This window comes from Humulus lupulus, chromosome 5 (genome assembly GCF_963169125.1).
Source record: "Humulus lupulus chromosome 5, drHumLupu1.1, whole genome shotgun sequence".
Classification (NCBI taxonomy): domain Eukaryota; kingdom Viridiplantae; phylum Streptophyta; class Magnoliopsida; order Rosales; family Cannabaceae; genus Humulus; species Humulus lupulus.
The window spans coordinates 242,232,633-242,254,653 of record NC_084797.1 but is presented as its reverse complement, the minus strand read 5'-3'; the positions used below and the strand labels follow the sequence as shown (position 1 = coordinate 242,254,653).

General features: G+C 44.1%; 1 protein-coding gene across 1 annotated transcript; it reads right to left on the bottom strand.

The window, feature by feature from the left end:
• Positions 1-18,161: 18,161 nt before the first annotated feature.
• LOC133778615 (uncharacterized) lies at positions 18,162-21,403 on the bottom strand. Its single transcript, XM_062218600.1, has 2 exons — positions 20,969-21,403; positions 18,162-20,256 (listed from the first exon to the last, which is right to left on the bottom strand). Exons 1-2 carry the CDS (start codon positions 21,350-21,352, stop codon positions 18,373-18,375), a joined length of 2,268 nt encoding a protein of 755 aa, XP_062074584.1. The 5' UTR covers positions 21,353-21,403; the 3' UTR covers positions 18,162-18,372.
• Positions 21,404-22,021: the final 618 nt, after the last annotated feature.

Genomic DNA, 22,021 nt, shown 5'->3' with positions numbered 1-22,021 from the left:
TCGTGAGGAGAAGTGATTTTCACACATGGGCTAAGGTAATCTCAGCCCGCGGTGTGTGAGGCCACGCATTGCCATAGTCACGCGCCCACGTTTCCAACAGATCCCTGATCTCCTGGGATCTTTGTGTCAAGAGGGTCAGACTATTGCTTGCCTTGGAGGAGAAGTTTCGAGAGAAAAACCACCTAGGAAGCGTGACCCCAAAGCTACCTGATTTTACACCCTAAAAACCTCTCACCTTCCATATTCTGAATAGGCATCTCCTAAAGTTACCCAGAAAGTTACCCAGAAATTACCTAGTTATGAGCATCGCATTCCTAGACATGTTTTTTTAAATATAATCAATATGCCTAGAATCGAAACCTATGCGCCCAAAACAACCTATTGTTTACGACTGAGAAATAGGTTTGCCTAACAAAGAAACGGGGAAATCAAAACATACAACATATAGGGAACTTATGGTGTATATTCCAAACGAAAGTTGCAGGCAGCGTAGGAGTAGGAGTCTTGGTGGAATCCTTAAAGCTGGACTTCTGAAAGGCTCTTGTGGCGAGAATGTGGGGATTTCTGGGATTATGACCAGAAGAAGAAGAGCTTCTAAAACTCAAAAGAGAGAGAATAAGGAAAAAAATTCAAATGAAGGGTGACTAGTACTGAAGATTGCCAACCTTATATATATGTAAGATGCATAAGGAAACGAGGACTGTCCGATCAAATTAATGCGAGATACGAGGGTCATAACTCAAGAGACGAAACGACGGCAAAAAGGTGGCTAGGCCATTTAATGCAATTCTCGGAATCCAAACAGTCGCCAACCACAGCGTCCCACGTGTCCGGTACCCATGTAATGGGCAGGACATGAAGAGTCGAAAGGGAAGCTTAAAAGCCCCTGCTGTGAAGACCAAGGATGACGTCATTGGTCACGAGTAGGGGCTTGGGGGGCAAATGTACGCCCTGAATATCCGCACACGCTTTGGCGAGCTAGAAAATGGCCTAAATCGATCTGCCACGTGTCAACCGTCCACCCTGAGCTGTTTTGTTACGGACCCCTAGGATGACCAACCCGAGTTGATGGATCATTTAGCTGCTCCTTGCGTAGAGCCATTGTCTCGACATAACAGAAGCCACGAGCTAGCGCCGCATTAAGCTTGTGGTGCATCAGAGGTCTGACATCCCTGAATCCTTATAAAGTCAACCACGCAATATAAACGTGCATATACCAGACATCATGTGTCTGTTTTGTTCATGAATTCTCAGATACGCAGTAGCAACGTGCGTGTTCAGACATCCCACGCCTGATTTGGGCCATGCGGCCCATTACCCATCTTCACCTATTGATTAGACCACACTTCACTGTAAGGTTTAGGAATTAATCATCGGTGTCACACAAATGACATGATGGATGAAGAGATCACGGGATGACCCCAATACCTACTCAGAGATCAATCTCTTATAAATACCGAAACCCTGGGTAGTGCAAGGGGTTGACTTCTTCTAAAAAAGCAAATACTTTGTAAGAAATAGTAAGGATATATCAATAATATCGACTGGTGGACTAGGGGGATTTTAACCTCCGAACCACCTAAAAAAAGGAGTGACCATCTTTTCCTTGCAATTAATTTCCACATTCTAGGTTACTATCATTTTTATATTACGGTTTATTAATCAGCACTAATCCATCCTATTTATTCGTATAATTATCTGTTGGCGAAAAACCGCGTCGACACATACATTATGTAAAATTAAATAAATTTTAACTATATACAAAAAAAAATGTAGAGTTGTGACTCACAATGTCTACATAATGTTAGAATTTTGAATGGAAAAACTAATTGAGATTTTAGTCACACATTGGTTGTAAGAGATTTTACTCTTTTCTCTTGGCCTATATAATGTTTCATAGGCCTTGTAGTTTAATCACATCAAATTCCTTTTTAAGGTATATGTTATCCCCATTTCCTCTCAGGGTTTTGGGCCCTCGCCCCGGCCCACGGTCAGAGGGACCGGTTCGGTATTTGGGCCTAGTCCGCGGACTACGGACTGAGCCTGTGTAGAAGGGTCCGGGAAGTACCTCCGGGTTCATGATTCGGCTCGAACGGTCCCGGCACTGTCCGGACCATCGCGGCCATCGCGTCCCGCTCCCGGGCCCAGAATGGTCCGAGCCCGAAGTAAACGCAGCGGGCCCAAGGTAAACGAACCTGGACCGCTTCATCCCCAGGCTGTGGGCCAGGCGTCCAGGACACTGAAGTCGCCTCATTTCGCGTGGGTCTTGTCCCCCCACTTTTCACCTGCAGAAAGGGTCTCCTTGGGATTGTCTGCTGGCGTGTCAGGACTGCGCAGCCAAGTACTCTGACCGGTCTTGTCCCCTGAATCTGCCTCGTGATTCGAAGTGGTCAGAGCCAAAGTGCCGTTTTGTCGGGAGAATGCTTGCATCCCAGGGTAACTAATTGGGCCTGAGCTGGTTTGGGTTTGATGTACTATATATCTTTTTAGCTCGGGCCTCTACTAGGAAGGCCCCCTGTACACATATTCCAAATGGACCCGGGTCAGGCCCGGCCCAAACCTGATGTCCCCCTCATTCTATAAATATAAGTTGTAATGCAACGTAGAGAGGGGAGAGAAGGCAGAAACTCTGCTCAAATACAGTTAAACAACTCCATTGTAAAAGCTTATTCTAGCTCTAATACAGACTTATATACAGACTCGTGGACTAAGGCTAGTTAACGCCCTAACTACGTAAAAATCTTATGTCGATCCTCTATTCTCTTATTTATAATCAGTAAATATCCTTCTTTAAGATAGTTGCCGAAAATCTTGGTTAACAGTTTGGTGCTTTCATTGAGAGGCGCCCCAGGCGTCCCGGAAGTACGGGATGAAGCTGAACCCTAAGAAGTGCACCTTCGGCGTCGCATCCGGGAAGTTCCTGGGCTTTATCGTGAGTTTCCGAGGAATTGAAGCCAACCCCGAGAAGATCAAGGCCCTGATCAACATGGCCTCTCCCCGGAAGCACAAGGACGTTCAAAGCCTGACGGGGCGAGTGGCCGCCCTAAGCCGTTTTGTCTCCAAGGCCACGGACAAGTGCGTCCCTTTTTTCAACGTCCTTCGGGGAAGCCAGCGGTTCGAATGGTCACCCGAGTGCGAAGAAGCCTTCCAGAAGCTGAAAGAGCACTTGGCCAAGGCCCCCATCCTGGCGAAGCCAGTCGAAGGAGAACCTTTGTACTTATACCTGGCCGTAACCGAGCACGCCATCAGCGCCGCGTTGGTACGCGAAGAGGAGAGGACTCAACTCCCGGTGTACTACGTGAGCAAGCGATTACTAGACGCCGAATCTAGATACCCACTAATCGAGAAGCTGACTTTCTGTCTGCTGACGGCATCCCGGAAGCTTCGGCCTTATTTCCAGGCCCACGCGATAAAGGTCTTAACCAACCACCCCCTGCGGCAGGTGTTGCAGAAACCTGAGGCGTCGGGGAGACTCCTGAAATGGGCCATGGAGCTGAGCCAATTTGATATATCTTACGTGCCCCGGGTGGCCATTAAGGGACAGGCCCTGGCCGACTTCATCGTCGAATGTTCCGGGGTCACCCCAGAAGAGAGTGCCCCCGCGGCCTGCATTTCTCCCGTTTGGAAAGTCTTCGTGGACGGAGCATCGAACGAGAACGGGGCCGGCGCCGGGATCATCCTGGTATCCCCGCAGGGGCATCAGCTACAAAACGCTCTCCGTTTCCAGTTCAAAGCGTCGAACAACGAAGCGGAACATGAGGCCGTCATAGCCGGTTTGCGTCTGGCCCGAGAAGTAGGGGCGGCGAACCTCGAAATATACAGCGATTCTCAGCTGGTAGTCAGACAGATTTCGGGGGAGTATCAAACCAAGGGAGAGCGAATGGCGGCATACGTAACCCAAGCGAGGGAGATGCTCCAAGCGTTCGCAGCGCATTCCATCCGCCAGATACTCCGGGAGAAGAACGTCTTTGCGGACACATTAGCGAAGTTAGCAACCGACGCAGAGGCCGAGTTGGCCGGGCTGGTCCCCGTCAACCATCTCCCCGTCCCAAGCATAGGGACTCCGACCGTCCATGCCGTCGATCACTCCAATTATGGATGGGGCTGCTGATCCGCTACCTGTCCACCGGGGAGGTTCCGAACGAGCGAGCCGCGGCCAGGAAGCTCCTGTACCAGGCCCACCGATACGTCATGATGGATGGGAAACTTTATCGCCGGGGACTGTCTATGCCTTATCTCAGGTGCGTGTCCGGGACTGAGCTGGGCGCCATCATGCATGAGGTCCACAGAGGCTTTTGCAGAGACCACATAGCCGGACCCAGTTTGTCCAAGAAGATTCTGCGCCAAGGATACTTCTGGCCCACCATGAAAAGGGACTGCATAGACTACGTCCGCAGGTGCGAACAATGCCAGAGGTACGCGAAGATCCCCCGGGCCCCCCCAACAGAGATAACCTTGATGAACAGTCCCTGGCCATTTGTAGTGTGGGGGATCGATCTTGTGGGATCCCTCCCAACCGGGAGAGGAGGGGTGAAGTATGCCATTGTGGCGGTAGACTATTTCACGAAATGGGTTGAGGCGGAGCCTATGAACACGGTCACGTCCAAGAAGGCCTTAGATTTCGTCGTTAACAACATAGTGTGTCGGTATGGCCTCCCCTACAAAATCGTGTCTGACAACGGGAAACAATTTGACAGCCATCACTTCACGGATTTCTGCGAGAGGCACGGTATAGTGAAGAGTTTCTCCGCCGTGGCCAGGCCCCAGGCGAACGGACAGGCCGAAGCCGTGAACAAAATCCTGAAAGGGACACTGAAGAAAAAGCTTCAGGCCTGTAAGAGCAAGTGGCCCGAAGAGCTCCCCCGCGTGTTGTGGGCCTATCGGACAACCGAACAGACATCAACCGGGCACACCCCATACTCAATGACGTACGGATGCGAAGCCGTCATCCCAATCGAAACGACCATCCCGTCCCATCGTCGCGACACGTATGATCCCACCCAGAACCATGCCTTACTCCAAGAATCTCTGGACCTTATCGAGGAAATCCGGGAAGAGTCGCAAGTGCAGTTAAAGATGTACCAGGGCAAGATCGCTCGGCACTTCAACTCCAGAGTCAAGAGCCGTAAGTTCGAAACCGGCGATCTGGTCTTGTGGAGGGTCTTCCCGGCCACTCAGGATCCGGGGGTAGGGGTTCTGGGCCCCAATTGGGAAGGGCCGTATGAGATCTAGCAAGAGATCTGCCCCAGGACGTACCGCTTGAAGCGGCTCGATGGCTCCGAGGTTCCGCGAGCCTGGAACGCAGAACACCTCCGTAAATACTACCAGTAGCCTAAGGGCTCGTCCGAGTTTAATGTTTACACTATAACATGTACGCCTCAGGGCTAATTCCCTTTTGTAGAACAATGAAAATGACGGGTGCAAAACGTCATAAAAGACTATTATTTCCATGAAAATGTGTGCCTCAGGGCTATTATCTCAAGTGACCATAGACCAGTCTCTGCTCACTTGCGGGGGGTGTCATCCCAGGCGTAAAAATAAATAAAGGGAACCGAGCCCAAGGCCGGTCCCACCCCGGACGAACGACGTCCGGGGGTATAAATAAAGGGAACAGAGCCCAAGGCCGGTCCCACCCCGGACGAGCGATGTCCGGGGGTATAAATAAAGGGAACCGAGCCCAAGGCCGGTCCCACCCCGGACGAACGATGTCCAGGAGTATAAAAATAAGAGGACCGAGCCCAAGGCCGGTCCCACCCCGGACGAACGACGTCCGGGGGTATAAATAAAGGGAACCGAGCCCAAGGCCGGTCCCACCCCGGACGAACGACGTCCGGGAGTATAAAAATAAAGGGAACCGAGCCCAAGGCCGGTCCCACCCCGGACGAACGACGTCCGGGGGTATAAATAAAGGGAACCGAGCCCAAGGCCGGTCCCACCCCGGACGAACGACGTCCGGGAGTATAAAAATAAAGGGAACCGAGCCCAAGGCCGGTCCCACCCCGGACGAACGACGTCCGGGAGTATAAAAATAAGAGGATCGTGCCCAAGGCCGGTCCCACCCCGGACGAACGACGTCCGGGGGTATAAATAAAGGGAACCGAGCCCAAGGCCGGTCCCACCCCGGACGAACGATGTCCGGGAGTATAAAAATAAGAGGACCGAGCCCAAGGCCGGTCCCACCCCGGACGAACGACGTCCGGGGGTATAAATAAAGGGGACCGAGCCCAAGGCCGGTCCCACCCCGGACGAACGACGTCCGGGGGTAAAAATAAGAGGACCAAGCCCAAGGCCGGTCCCACCCCGGACGAACGACGTCCGGGGGTATAAATAAAGGGAACCGAACCCAAGGCCGGTCCCACCCCGGACGAACGACGTCCGGGGGTATAAATAAAGGGAACCGAGCCCAAGGCCGGTCCCACCCCGGACGAACGATGTCCGGGGGTATAAATAAAGGGAACCGAGCCCAAGGCCGGTCCCACCCCGGACGAACGACGTCCGGGAGTATAAAAATAAGAGGATCGTGCCCAAGGCCGGTTCCACCCCGGACGAACGACGTCCGGGGGTATAAATAAAGGGAACCGAGCCCAAGGCCGGTCCAACCCCGGACGAACGATGCCCGGGAATATAAAAATAAGAGGACCGTGCCCAAGGCCGATCCCACCCCGGACGAACGATGTCCGTGAATATAAAAATGAAAGGGAGCCGAGCCCAAGGCCGGTCCCACCCGGACGAGCACCGTCCGGGGGTATAAAGTCCGTCCGACCCGGACGTGTTGATCCTCGGAGCACAGAAGCACCTGGTCAACCCCGGAACAAACCCAGGACCTAAAATTCCAGGGAAAGCACACTCCGGGTTAAACAAAGCCCCAAGGGCCCCGAACAGAGCAAAGACTAGTCGTTGGGTTCAGTCCCGGCCGTTGGAACCGGGACAAAACCCCCTGTAATCAGTTAGTCGCGACATCAACTTCTTACTGAATGGTGAAAGGAGAAACCTTTTAAAAAACCAAAGGAAGAAGCAGTGTTTGAAATTAAATTACAAGCTAAACTAATTAACAAAAAGAACGAGGCCTACAGCGCGTCCGCCCGGAGGTCCGCATCCTCCCTCTCCTTGGCCTCGTACTCGGCACGCTTCGAGTCGGGATCGGGGAAGATAAGGAGGTTCATGTTCTTGTCCTTGTTTAAAGGCGACATCCACTAAGTTGTCGGCCTCCTCCTTCTCCCGACGGGTGGTGTCGTGTGCCGCCTTCTCCTGAAGAAGGGAGTCACCCAGCTCAAGAACACGGGCTTTCAGGACCCGGATCTCCTCCTTGTCCTGGACGGACTGTGCCGCAGCCGTCTCCAAGAGAGTCGCCCTTTCGTCAGCAACCTTCGTCGTTCGGGACAACTCCTTTTCCACCCCGGTCTTGGCACGGCTAATTTCCTCGCGCTCCGCCTTCGCGCGGGCCAGCTCTTCTTGGAGGCGGGCCGTTTCCTTGCTGAGATTTTCCTTGACGATCTCCCTCTGGTTCTCGGCCGCCTCTAATTCCAGCCTGGCCGTCTCCATCTTGAGGGCAAGCTCGGCCATCAAATCGGCACTCCTTTGAGATAACAAGGCAACCTGGAACAAACGAAAGTTAGAAAAAAGAGTCACCACCAACGAATGACTGAAGGACATGAGTTGAAAATTACCGGGGTAGCCTGGTGGCGGAGAGCCTGAGAAATGAACAGCCCGTCCGGATTGGCTATCGTGGCATACCTCTTCAGCTGGAGGTTAGACATAATGCTCCCGACCTGATCGAGCAGATCAGCGGCCATGGGGGCAATGTCCTGGCCCAGCTTGGGGCGGAAGCCCACCTCAGCAGCTAGCTGATCTACGATCGGCTGAGGAGCGCTGAACTCGGCGGGACGATCTCTGAAAACTTGACCTGGTGACGGATCATCAGGGCCTTGTAAGCGTCGTCTCTCCAGCATCGGCCGCTCTCCCAGGTCCGGTTGACCAACCGGGACTGCTCGTCCCGCAGGGCGGACTCCCCCTCCTCGAGAAGGGTTGGGCGGAGGGGAAGGACAGGCAGAGCAGGGATCTCCTTCGCGGTTAGCCTGCTCTCCCCGTGTGACTCCTCGGCTGTCTCTGACAACGTCGTCCGAGGCCTCTTCCCGAGTTTGCCCTCCCGGGCATCATCTCCGGGGCCTCTCTTCCCAGAGCTCCGGCTTGTGGCTTCGCCCGCTTCCAAATCGATTACCGGGGGCTGGTCCGGGAGACCGTCTGCGGCCGGCTCCATGGCCCGGAATGGTACAACGGCCAGTGCCTCGCCTGGGCCGGGCGTTGTCCCGTGTTTTTCACTGGTTGGGGGGAGCTCCGCGCCGGCCACGACATTTGACCTCCTGGCCGCCTTCAAGGCTGATCTTTCCTTGATGAGCCTCCTCATCTCGCTGGCCGGGTCAGACATGTTGGAATCCTCTGCAAAAATACAGAAAAACAAAGTTAGTATGATAAGCCGAACGGGAAAGCACAACAGTAAGAAGAAAGTATAAGCCCGGGACAAACCCTCGTCTAGGCCCCGGGCGAGACTCAATTCCCTTAAAGCAAATGAGTGTATCTGGTCTCCTACGTCGTCCGGGATTAGAAACCCCCCGTACTGGAGGAACCCGGACAGGAACATTAGGGTTTCTGATCCTACAGGGATGGGAGACGAGGGCCTCATCTCCCCATCAGCCCCAAACGCGGGGCCCGGCGGCTCTAGCCTATCCCTAGCTAAATCCCCAACTTGAGGGGCATAAATTAAGACTAAAGGGGAGTTACCTCGCCCCGATACGCTAGCCCCGGGGGTCCCAATGTTTGGTAGGGCATCTTCGAAAAGCTCTTCCAGCTTGGCGTAGAACCTCCTCCTTTCCAGGAGAAAGGCGGTGAGAGGGGTTTGGATGAAGGGACCTGCGACCCGGAAGATACGATGAGAGATGGAAAACGAAAGGGGAGTGAAATAGAGGGTCTGGGGAAGTACTTACCCACTCGCTGGAAGTCTAGCAGCAGCGTGGGATTCTCGTCAATAAGGAACCCGGATGTCATAAACCAGTAATGCCTGACATCCGGGGGTGCTTCCAGGTACTGGTAGGAGCCGGATAGCCACTCCGCGGCTGCAGCCTGTAAAAGCCGTCCAGGCTCTTGTCTTTGGCGTTGACCTGCGGCACCAGCTTGTAGAAGTACAAGACTTCCGCCGGGGTAGGATCCGCGATCTCTTTCGCGGCACAGAACACCTTCCACCCAGCAAGCAGACGGTATGCTTGTGGCAGCAGTTGGAATGGTGCGATCCCCACATACGTCAGGAACCGCACGAAGTAGTCATGAAGCGGGAGCGTAGCTCCCGCGCTGATGTGGCCGGCACTCCAGGCCCCGAATCCATCCACGGACGTATGCGCCCGCTCCTCTAACCTAGCCATACGATTGTGAAATAGGCCCGGAGTCGATTCGATGCCTAGCCTCGTCTCCAGGAGCTGCATCATCCGGTAGTTCCGGAACAGGTTGGGCGTTACGTCCATCTCCCACCTGTTGCCTTTGGGCGTCTTGGAGCCGGGAGTGACTACAGGGGCCCTATTAACCTCCTCTTCGGAGTGAAGTGTGACGCCCGTGGCCATGAGTGACGATCTGGGAACAAAGAAAGAAAGGCCAAGAAGTCAGTACCTGAACCCAATAGAGTCGGTCGAGGTACAGGGAGTCTCCTAAGGACTGCTCGGAGCCCCGACGGATCAGGCCCGGGACCCCGAAAAGCCCCGGGACCCTGATCGGGAGGAAAGGCTACTACGGTCCATCCCTTGTCCAGGGATCATCCGAAACGGTGCCGCCCAAACCGGGCAGCCTTCCTAGCAAATTCTAAAGCACGGAGCCTAGGTGCATGCGTCTAGAGAGCCTAGGTTCACAAAATTGACAACAGAATCAGAAAATACTTACTGTGTGGTGCGACGGCTGAAGCTGACGGTTGTCCGATCGTAAGGACGGCAGAACCTCGTTCTTGAAGTGGCACAGCCGGTGCAGCAGTTCGTCGGCGGGGCAAGTCCGAGAAGCGCCGTCAGGTTGCAGAACGAAAGTTGAGGCCCTGGGAAACAAGCGGTGGCGCAGAACTAGTAAACGGCGAAGTATTTCGTCGGCGAGGTTGGACATGCAAAGCTCTACGAGCGTTCTGGTTTTTCTTTCTCTTAAGTTGGGTCGGAAATGGAAAAATGCCGAATGCCTGTGGTCTGAGTCTTTATATCAGCCCTCAAATACTGGCCCCCGATCCAACGGTCAGATGCCTCTTCATTCGACGGCCGAGGATCGCGCAGAGGACATTTATGAGCTCTTTTGTGGTCTGGATCCTCGACACCTCCAATCCGACGGTCCAGGAGTGGTGGATTTCAAAGGACGCCCCATCCTACGGTCCGCCCCTTTCCAAGGAAATCAATGATGACTCTCCCCGTGCGGATGGGATGCCTCGTGACGTGCGCTGACACCCTAGCCCAGGCCTAGCAGACTTTAAGAGGCCTAGGCGACTCTTCGAGGCCCTCGCAACAATCACATGGCGACACGTGTCGCTATTCTTGAAGCAGGCCAAGGGTAAACGTCCCCTGGGGTACCCAAATGGTCCGGGCTGGGTAACCTGGCCCAGCCACTGCCTTCCCGCGAGCCTCCTGGCCCTGGCAGAAATTGTGGAGGCAACTTGGCAAGAACCGCGAGGGTGGTGCAACCCTCCACCCGGCTAACCGGGATGAAGGCTTGGGGAGTAAATGTTATCCCCATTTCCTCTCAGGGTTTTGGGCCCTCGCCCCGGCCCACGGTCAGAGGGACCGGTTCGTTATTTGGGCCTAGTCCGCGGACTACGGACTGAGCCTGTGTAGAAGGGTCCGGGAAGTACCTCCGGGTTCATGATTCGGCTCGAACGGTCCCAGCACTGTCCGGAGTGCCCCGGACCATCGCGTCCCGCTCCCAGGCCCAGAATGGTCCGGGCCCGAAGTAAACGCAGCGGGCCCAAGGTAAACGAACCTGGACCGCTTCATCCCCAGGCTGTGGGCCAGGCGTCCAGGACACTGAAGCCGCCTCATTTCGCGTGGGTCTTGTCCCCCCACTTTTCACCTGCAGAAAGGGTCTCCTTGGGATTGTCTGCTAGCGTGTCAGGACTGCGCAGCCAAGTACTCTGACCGGTCTTGTCCCCTGAATCTGCCTCGTGATTCGAAGTGGTCAGAGCCAAAGTGCCGTTTTGTCGGGAGAATGCTTGCATCTCAGGGTAACTAATTGGGCCTGAGCTGGTTTGGGTTTGATGTACTATATATCTTTTTAGCTCGGGCCTCTACTAGGAAGGCCCCCTGTACACATATTCCAAATGGGCCCGGGTCAGGCCCGGCCCAAACCTGATGTCCCCCTCATTCTATAAATATAAGTTGTAATGCAACGTAGAGAGGGGAGAGAAGGCAGAAACTCTGCTCAAATACAGTTAAACAACTCCATTATAAAAGCTTATTCTAGCTCTAATACAGACTTATATACAGACTCGTGGACTAAGGCTAGTTAACGCCCCAACCACGTAAAAATCTTGTGTCGATCCTCTATTCTCTTATTTATAATCAGTAAATATCCTTCTTTAAGATAGTTGCCGAAAATCTCGGTTAACAGTATATAATCATAATTAAATTATATTTATATTATGGTTTTAGTTATATGTTGTATATTTTTAATGTGGTAGAGTTTGAGCATATTTGGTTCAGCGAAGTAATTGAGTTACTTGTCGTTCTCTTGGGAGATAGACGTCAAAACCTCTTGGAGGCGGTGACTCTGTTTTAAGGACACTGTGTATTACACAGGCCTCAGCTTTTATTTTGTTCATTATAATTATTGTCTAAATTAATTATAATTGCTATTTGTATTATAGTTATTTATATTGTGTTATTTATAATTATAATATTTATGTGTCTTTAATTTAGTAGATATAAATATTGTATTTATCATATTATGTTTATTCAAGTATTATATACGTTATATTTTTCTAACAATCTTAAAAACAAATTTCTCGTTTAAATATAATATTTGAATGTTAGATATATTTTATATTATTATAATGTTTAATATATCTATTAGTGATATTTCTATATCTATATATTGAAAGATATTGTTATTGCGAAAAATTCGTTTTGAACTTAAATCTCACTAGAGAAGTTCTGGGAACTGAATATTTTCAAAGAAACTAGTCTGTTGAGGCATGGGCTAGATCCTCTTAGTATTCTTTGGAAATTATCTAGTAGAGATATTTGGGGCTGGATAAATACTCAATAGAAATATTCTACGAGAGGCTAGACCACAAATGGTTGGGTTTTTGAGCATTCCAGGCTAACCTTAGAATTTTCTTTAAGTTTGATCTAAGCGAACCCATATAATTTTCCGTTGTCAGGAAAATAACATTATTGGTTTTGTGATTTCAGACAAAATGACAACTAAAGCAAACCAAAATAGCGGGAATAATGAGGTGTCAGCTGAGACCCCAGATCAGGCAATTTAAGCTCATACCCAAACGGTTCTGGCCTCGGTTAATACAAGCCATCCTTTGAGCTTTGGGGAAAGACCTAATAAATTCAATGGACAAAATTTCAAAAGGTGGTAGCAAAAGATGTTGTTCTATCTGACCACCATGAATCTTGCACGATTCGTTACTGATAACGAACAAAAGCTGAAAGAAAATGAGGATGATATCCAACTCATTAATGTTGTTAATGATTGGACTAAATCTGATTTTGTATGTCGTAACTATGTTATGAATGGTCTAGAAAATTCTTTGTATGAAGTTTATTCTACAAAGAAGACGGCTAAAGAACTGTGGGAGTCTTTAGATCGAAAATATTGAACTGAGGATGCTGGCACAAAGAAATTTGTGGTTGGGCGATTCCTTGACTATAAAATGGTAGATTCCAAGACTGTGATTAGTCAAGTTCAGGAATTCCAATTAATCTTACATGACATTTCCTCTGAGGGAATGATCTTGAGTGAAACTTTCCAAATTGCTGCTTTGATTGAAAAACTACCCCTTGCATGGAAGGAGTTCAAGAGCTACCTTATATAGCCGTTGCATGGTTGCTCTTGAAATCCTTCCATGCAAGGGGTAGTTTTTCAATCAAAGCAGCAACTTGGAAGGTCACACTCAAGATCATTCCTTCAGAGGAAATGTCATGTAAGATTAATTGGAATTTCTGAGCTTGACTAATCACAGTCTTGGAATCTACCATTTTATAGTCAAGGAATCGCCCAACCACAAATTTCTTTGTGCCAGCATCCTCAGTTCTATATTTTCGGTCTAAAGACTCCCACAGTTCTTTAGCCGTCTTTTTTGTAGAATAAACTTCATACAAAGAATTTTCTAGACCATTCATAACATAGTTACGACATAGAAAATCAGATTTGATCCAATCATTAACAACATTAATGACTTGGATATCATCCTTATTTTCTTTCAGCTTTTGTTCGTTATCAGTAACGAATTGCGCAAGATTCATGGTGGTCAAATAGAACAACATCTTTTGCTGCCACCTTTTGAAATTATGTCCATTGGATTTATCAGGTCTTTCCCCAAAGCTCAAAGGATGACTCGTATTAACTGAGGCCGGAACCGTTTGGGTATGAGCTTCAATTGCCTGAACTAGGGTCTCAGCTGACACCTCATTATTCCCGCTATTTTGGTTTGCTTCAGTTGTCATTTTGTCTGAAATCACAAAACCAATAATGTTATTTTCCTGAGAACAAAAAATTATACGGGTTCACTTGGATCAAACTTAAAGAAAATTCTTAGGTTAGCCTGGAAGGGTCAAAAACCCAATCATTCGTGGTCTAGCCTCTCGTAGAATATTTCTATTGAGTATTTATCCAGCCTCAAATATCTCTACTAGATAATTTCTAAAGAATACTAGAAAGGTCTAACCCCTGCCTCAGCAGTCTAGTTTCTTTGAAAATATTCAGTTCCCAGAACTTCTCTAGTGAGATTTAAGTTCAAAACGAACTTTTCGCAATAACAATATCCTTCAATATAGAAATATCGCTAATAGATATATTAAATATTATAATAATATAAAATATATCTAATATTCAAATATTATATTTAAACGAGAAGTCTGTTTTAAGATTGTTGGAAAAATATAACGTATATAATACTTGAATTAACGCAATATGATAAATACAATATTTATATCTACTAAATTAACAATACATAAATATTATAATTATAAATAACACAATATAAATAATTATAATATAAATCACAATTATAATTAATTTAGACAATAATTATAATGAACAAAATAAAAATTGAGGCCTCTGAATACACAGTTTCCTTAAAACAAATTCATCGCCTCCAAGAGGTTTCAACGTCTATCTTTTAAGATACAACGAAGAACGACAAGTAACTCAATTATTTCGCCGAACTAAATATGTCCGAACTCTACCACATTAAGAATATACAACATATAACTAAAACCATAATATAAATATAATTTAATTATGATTATATACCTTAAAAAAGAATTTGATGTGATTAAACTACAAGGCCTATGAAACCTTATATAGGCCAAGAGAAAAATCTCTTGCAACCAATGTGGGACTAAAATCCCAATTAGTTTTTCCATTCAAAATTCCCCATGCATAAAACCTTATTACTATTGTTAATGATGCCAGATCACTTGTTTAAATTCAGTTTTCCTATTGGTATCATCATCATGTGTCAAAAAACTTAGTTATGATATTTCATATAATTTACATACTTTTATTGTTTTTATTATTATCACATGACAAAATAAGTATAAAAAAAATGCAAAGAGAACAAATCTGGTAGAGTAAATGATCACTCACTTGTAACTACAATCACATTCTTAGACACTATTCAATTTCTATATTTAGATTTTTAATTTTAATTTAATAAAACATCAATCGAACCCTAATATAGCAAAAAAAAAAAAAAGTAAATATGATGATCCTTAAAATGGAAGACTAACTAAAAGTTTTGAGTATTAAATCTGTTTTTGTTTTGATAAGAGTTTTTTAATAAATAATTAATAAAACCCTAATAAATACATTAACATAATAAAACAAAAAAAAAAATCCTTAAAATAGAATACTAACTCAAAATTTGAAGTAAACATTAGATTAAGAGTAACGATATGTGCACCCAAAATATATACCTAAAAATTACACATAGTGATGTGACAGTTTAGCCTAGCCAATCAAATTTATTAAAACTGGGACCCACTGTTTTAAAAAGTAGTGACATGTCACTGTGTGTAATGTTTGGGTGCACATATCATGGAAAAACGTAAGTAATTTTGTTTTTGTGTAGTTTATGTGTGTCACGATAAAGTCAGAATTAATATAAAAAGAGGATTAAAAAAATTACTAATAAATGTAAATTTATACATCTATTTATTAAACATATATATTAAAAAAAATGATAAAATATTTAATTAATGACTATATTATCTTTTATTGAATCTAATACAAAAATAAAATAACAAATTTTTATTGATTCTTAGAAATGATTATAATTATTTGGACAAGGTATTGTGGTATGAATGGATGATGTTTTAGGGATAATATTTTCTATAGACAAATCTTATTAGAGAGCCTTTTATTATGTTGTTCATGAAAAAGAAAATGAAAAAAAAGAAAAAAAAATTAGAAAAAAGGGAGAAAGACACAAGAGCAATATTTCTATCATTTTCAATTATGTTGTCTCTTGTGTCCAAAAAAAAAAATGTGTGTTTATTAATTTCATGTTTTATTTTATGGCTCTTAGAATAAATGTACAGATTGTCTATTTAACTTAAAATCCCGAAAAACTGGTTTGTGGTACTCTTTATGGTGGTTGTCCAAATAGTTTATTTCCTATCTTCGTTTCAATAATTATTTAAGAGATTGTCCTAAATATATACACATGTGATGAGTGCTTACTTCTTTTCCAACTCCATGAGTGAAACCCTTAAACTTTAAATACTTTCAATTACATGGGAGGTTAATGGAGTTGAGACTTTTACTTGGCATAATTTCGAAGGCTTTATGTGCTATGGTTTGCGGTAAGAAGGTTCAAGTTTGGTGCACACACTCACAACTCTAGATTTATTCGAAGTAATTTTGATAACTTTTGCTGACTTGTTACTAACATTTTGTGTTAATACTTAAGTTATTTTTATAATAATTTTTGACCGTAAATATATCATGTTGACATTTATCATTTCGCTTGAATTGCTAGAGACTAGCAATAAGCTGGTTGGGGGTTGTGATTAGTGCTTAAAAATATCATTTTATTAATCTTAAAGTGTAAAATTAATTAAGTTTTAATTAATATTTTCATGGATTTATTGTCATATATTTTATATTTGAAAATATTAATTTAAATTTAATTTGTGTTTAATTTTCAGGAAATAAAATATATTTTTGACACAAAGAAAAAGAAAGGAGAAAGAAAGAATTAAAATTGAAGAAATCATGAAGAAAATGACATTTTTGAAGATGAAATGGCCCAAAATGGAGCTCAAACCCAAGCAAAATCTGCTCCCCACGCTGCCACTTGGCAGCCCTTCATTCGACCAGCCAAGCCACGCGAGCCGAGCCGTCCCACCAGCAGCCTGGCGCCAGCCGAACCGAGCCGAGCCAAGCTTCCTGCCATCTGACGCGCTGCCACGCTGACAGTTGCCACCTGACGAGCCAACCGAATTTCGCCACCTGTCCCTGTCGTCAGTCTTTGTCTCCCACGACTGAACACCACTTTTCCCACTTTGCACCTATTTTGCAGCCATTTTTCCCACTATTTTGTACACGGTTCTACACGTTTTTAGTCCTATTTACACTATAAATAGACGACCAAATGGAGTTAAGAGGGATCAGATTATGAAGTGAGAGTAGAGAGTATTGGAGAGAAAAACACTTATTTTTCTTATTTTTCTTTTACATTTTTGTGAGTGAAAATAATGCCTATTTTAGGCTAAATTCTCTTGAGGAAAGGCTAGAGTGGAGTTCATGTTTAACATTATAATTTTAATATATTGATTCTTTATTTTGTTATTCATTTCTATATATTTGTTACAATTAAATTTATTTTCTTCTAATTTTTATTCTAAATTTATTATTATCTTTTACATAAGTCTAGTCATGCTTTTCTTATGTAATTTAGGTTTTTAATTTAATTTAGAATCTTTGTTATATTATATGCTTTTTACTGCATTCTGCCATTAGTATTTTGTCGCTCTAAAGTATATAATATGATAGGTTTTTAAAATTAAAAGTTAGTATAATTTAATTAAAGAACATATTTTAAGGTGAGCTTTATTATATATATTATCCAACTATAATTAATGGTGTAGAATTATAGTTGAGTAGAATGAATCAATTTTATTAAAATATATATATGTTTGTATGAATGAAACTTATGCCTTCCATACTTTCTTTCTGATTCTAATTCCTCGATTTTATTCATTTAATGTTTATATTATTTTTCAAATTTACATTTTCCCAAAGTTTATTATTTTTAATTTACTAATCTTTCTTTTAATTTTGTATTTTACCTCTCCGTGGATACGACATAGCCTGATTACTACTGCGACCGCTTATGAGTTATTGGGCGATATCATAGGAGTGTGCACGGTGTGGTTTGGGCGGTTTGAACACTTTTTAATACACCACGCCACAAGTGCGGTGTAGTAGCTAGAACACACCGTCCGGTGTGATTTCGTTGCACCAAACCGACCAAACCAAACCATTTTTTGCGGTGTGGTTTGGATGGTTTTCCACGGTGTAAGTGTGTTAAAAAATATGTGTGAGATAGAGAGGTGATAGGGAGGAGGCGCAAATGAGATGAGAGAGGAATGAGTTGTTATCGTGTATGATGTGTAGAGAATGAGGTTATACCCTAATTTAAGTGGGCTCCTAGTTTTAGATTGAGTTACTAAAATATAGTATATATATAAGTTTAATTTTTTTTAACATATTTGTAAGTATGCGGTGCGGTGTGGTGCAAACCTAAATTTCACACTGCCAAACCGCACACTACACCGTACGGTTTAGCTTAGATACAAATCATACCAAACCATTCTATTTTTCACACCGCAGTTTGCGGTGTAGTGTGATGCGGTGCGGTCGGTGGTTTGTGGCTTAGATGCTCACCCCTGGCCGTAGGTGGACATTTATATGGCAGGAATACATGTGACCGAAGATTTTTGTCCATGTATTTGATTTGTGTATTATTTAACCAAAAAAAAATGATTCATGGAAACTCTCCAATACATAGAAATATAAAAAAATTCCACAACAATTAAGAAAAAAAAAAAAGGAGCAAATAACCCAGAATAAAATCATACATATCTATAAGAATATTATGGTGTTTCTTCACTTAATTAATTTAAGCTACTTTTCGACGATGAGCTTTGCTCTGGCATGACCCTCCTTAATCTGAAACTGATCTCCCAACCCGAAATGAGACATGAGCAACCAAACAAAAGTAATAAGTTCCCCACCTTTACTCACTTGCTGGGCATGACTTTCCGGACGACAATGACTGGCCGCATACGACAACATCTCCACCCAAACACTGCTCACGATTTTCCACTTCTCATCGTCCTCAAACTTACCAAGTTTTTTGGCCAAGATACAAGCATCGAACAAAACAGACTTACTCCTGTCCCCCTTCACCGTCACAGGTTCAACATTCGTGTCAACCCCAAGAATGGCCTCGCACGCCTCTTGCTCTTTCCCCTTCCCTTTTCCTCTCCGGACGAAGAACTTCTTTGCCTCCTCACTTGTGTCCCGGAACCTAATTTGTCCGATTCCGGCAACCGCCGACATCATAGTCGGTTGCAGCACCAAGAGATAAAGCATGTAATCTGAAAGTACTTTACTGAATTGGTATGGTTCACCATACTCTTCATCCTTGGGATCAAGAATTTTGTATTTCTTACTTTCTTCGTCCTTGTCCTTGTCCTTTCGTACATCATCTTGGTAACATAATTCCGTAGCAATGTGCCATAACAGAAGGCTCTGATCATAAGTGACATCATCGATATAAGGAATTATCTCCTTAATTTTGTCGTCTTTGAATTTCGTACTTTCAAGAAGAACATAAGAGCCTCTTGCTTCGCAGATTCTTTTGGCAATTTCCGGATCATCAGCATCCTCTGCCTTCTCTTGTAACTCCGTAAAGATGAAATTCCATAGAGGCTTATTCATTCTGTATCTAATGCCGTACTTTAGTTCATCTATAAGGGTTGTCGCACCCAACTGGTCAATGATTTTGTTGATGAGCTTTTTAAAACACTTGACAACAAAATATATTTTGTCACGTACGGATTTCCAAACACTTTGATGATCAGGCTGATCGCTGCCGTCAATGTCTGGACATCCTCTTAGATTATAAGTTATGAAATTGTAACCCGATATCGCGTCCGACCACCGCCGAAATAGCGCCGCTCTTAGTTTCCATGTAACCCAATTGTTCTCCCTGTTATGCCATTTTGGCCTCTGCAGATAGAGAAAGCATTCAAATACTTTCGACAGACACGACTGTCTTATTGTCGGGTACTTCTGCATTCCAATGACAGTCCAATCAGAACATACGAGATTTAAAAGAGCTATAGCGTCCAGACAAATGGCCCCGAGAAGCAAAGTGTAAGTAGTTCTGACATCAAACGGCTTGAAATCGTCTTTGTCGACAATGTAGAAGAGTCCAAGAGTGGCCACGGTAGAAGCGAGCGACAAGAAACGGAATACGTAGCCCATTCTATTATGAACCACTTCGATCTTGGTGTACAGCACTTCGTAGATTAAGTTGAGCTCAACCTCCATGACCCTGAAGGCGTCTACTGCCGTCCTATTCATGAAAAACTCACGGCTTTCGTCGCGCTCTCGGAAGCTGAAGATGGAGTCGACAATTAGACCTTTGAAGATCCTGAAGTAATGATTGGCGTAATTAACGATGTCGATCTCTGTTAGGTCACCTTCTTTCACGTCTTTGCTGAAGGCTTTCGATTCCACGTCGGGCTCGGGGATCATCTGGATCTTCGTCGGAAGCCTAGCATCTTTCTTTGACGAGAACTCCTCCATGAGCTTAGCGTAGTTCGGGCCCGCGTCGGGTTTTTGGAGCAGAGATTCCCGGAATTTGTTTAAGCTCGCTAGGTAGAGAGCGCGAGTTCGCTCGGCGTACTTGATGATTCCGCCGAAGAACATCAGGACCGTCGATATCCATAGGTCGTTTCCCGGGACAGTTTGGATGAAGACATAAGCAGTGGCAAGAACCTATAATTTGAAGTTGCTAGAAGCCAAATTAATACTACTTTTAGATAAAATGCAAATGCAAATGCTATTATAAATTGTGTACACTTATATACTTTAGACACTTCATTAAAAACATTAAAAAAATAAGGGAGATGATTTTTTTATTATGATTTTAGCTGTTTTTACATGATCTGTTTGAGTTATATATTAATGGGTTTATACTTGCCTGCAGCCCGTGTTTTTTCCCATTACCTGTTTTGATTTTGTGTTTTGATAAATTATTTTTTGGATCCTGTATTTTGTAAAATAGTTAAATTAGAACCCTAAACTCAATTTTGATAAAGAAAAAATTGAATATAACAACACAATTTTTAAGCATAATGATTTTATTTTTGTTCTGAATTGTTAGTTTGGTAAATTATTTGTGATTTTAATTGAGAATATATTGACTAAAAACAAATTTAGGGTTCTATTTTAACTATTTTACAAAATATATGAACTAAAATATAATTTATCAAAACACAGGGTCCAAACAATGTGAAAAAATACATGTATATAAATCCTATATTAATTAAACACGACCAACTTTTACCTTTTGACTAATTATCATTTGAGATAATTGTAACTAGTCTTTATTAAATAATCCAACCAACTTTTTCTTTATATGAAATTATTCTTACTAAACTTGATGAGACAGACAGACAGATTATGTTATTGGAAATCAGATACTAACCTGAGTTACGAGACCCAACAAGTGTCGGAGCCAGAGCTCATTGTCCTCGAGAGCAAAGGCGGTTATGGTGTCGGGGCCACCAAGGTGAAGAAGAAGAAATGGCGCCCAAAACGCTTGTATGATATCGTCTGCTTTGGCTTTAGAGCCACCGCTGGAGTCGTCATTTTGTTTGCTGGAAATGTGGCCGACAGCGAAGCTTGCCGCCCAATCAGCAAGCAAATAAGCCGTCCAGAGTAAGAAAATGACGAGTTTTCTGGAGGTGCGTTTTCTGAGGGGAGCGGCCACAATCAGAAATGTCTGTAATGCGAGGCTGAACAGGATGATTGCCCTAACGTTCCATTCTTTCCACAGCTCCTTCACATGGTTTGGAATTGGAGTAACCATTCTTTTCTTCTAAGCTAAATTTTAAAATATCCTTATTTCTCTCCACCTGGGATATATAATAATGTTTTCTTTTTCTCTTAAGGACTGATATATATATATATATATAGTTTTTATTTATACATAATAAACTCAACATATGATGAAAGCATTCCACGTTTGCAAACTGCCTTAGTCAATCTTGACCACACGTGATAGTTGAGTTGTACGTTGTTAACTGTAGTTTTCGACTGGGGAATGATATCATTTTACACATCACACCATGCTATAATTGAGCAAACTTTATTGTGTATATAAGTTTTTTTTTAATATGGGTAGATATTATTACCTAAGAAAAGCTATGAGAGGTTAATATGATGATCTAATGAAAATTTATCACGTGAATAGTGCGTACACAAAAATAAATTAGGGTGTATTCTTTTTTGTATTATGTGTTTTGTCCATTATCTGTTTGACAAATTATTTTTTCGATTTTATGTTTTGTAAAATAGTTAAAATAGAATCTTAAATCCGATTTTGGTCAATGTTTTCTCAACTAAAATTATAAATAATTTACCAAACTAACAATTTAGAACAAAAATAAAATCATTCTACTTAAAAACTGTATTGTTATATTCAATTTTTTGTTTATCAAAATTGAGTTTAGAATTCTATTTTAACCATAAACATAGG

What these genes read in the sequence shown, in the direction of transcription:
- LOC133778615 (XM_062218600.1), bottom strand. Translation starts at nt 21,352, where the DNA reads ATGGTTACTCCAATTCCAAACCATGTGAAGGAGCTGTGGAAAGAATGG. An exon ending in TGTTGGGTCTCGTAACTCAG is followed by an intron (nt 20,257 to 20,968) that starts GTTAGTATCTGA and finishes TTCAAATTATAG; the next exon opens with GTTCTTGCCACTGCTTATGT.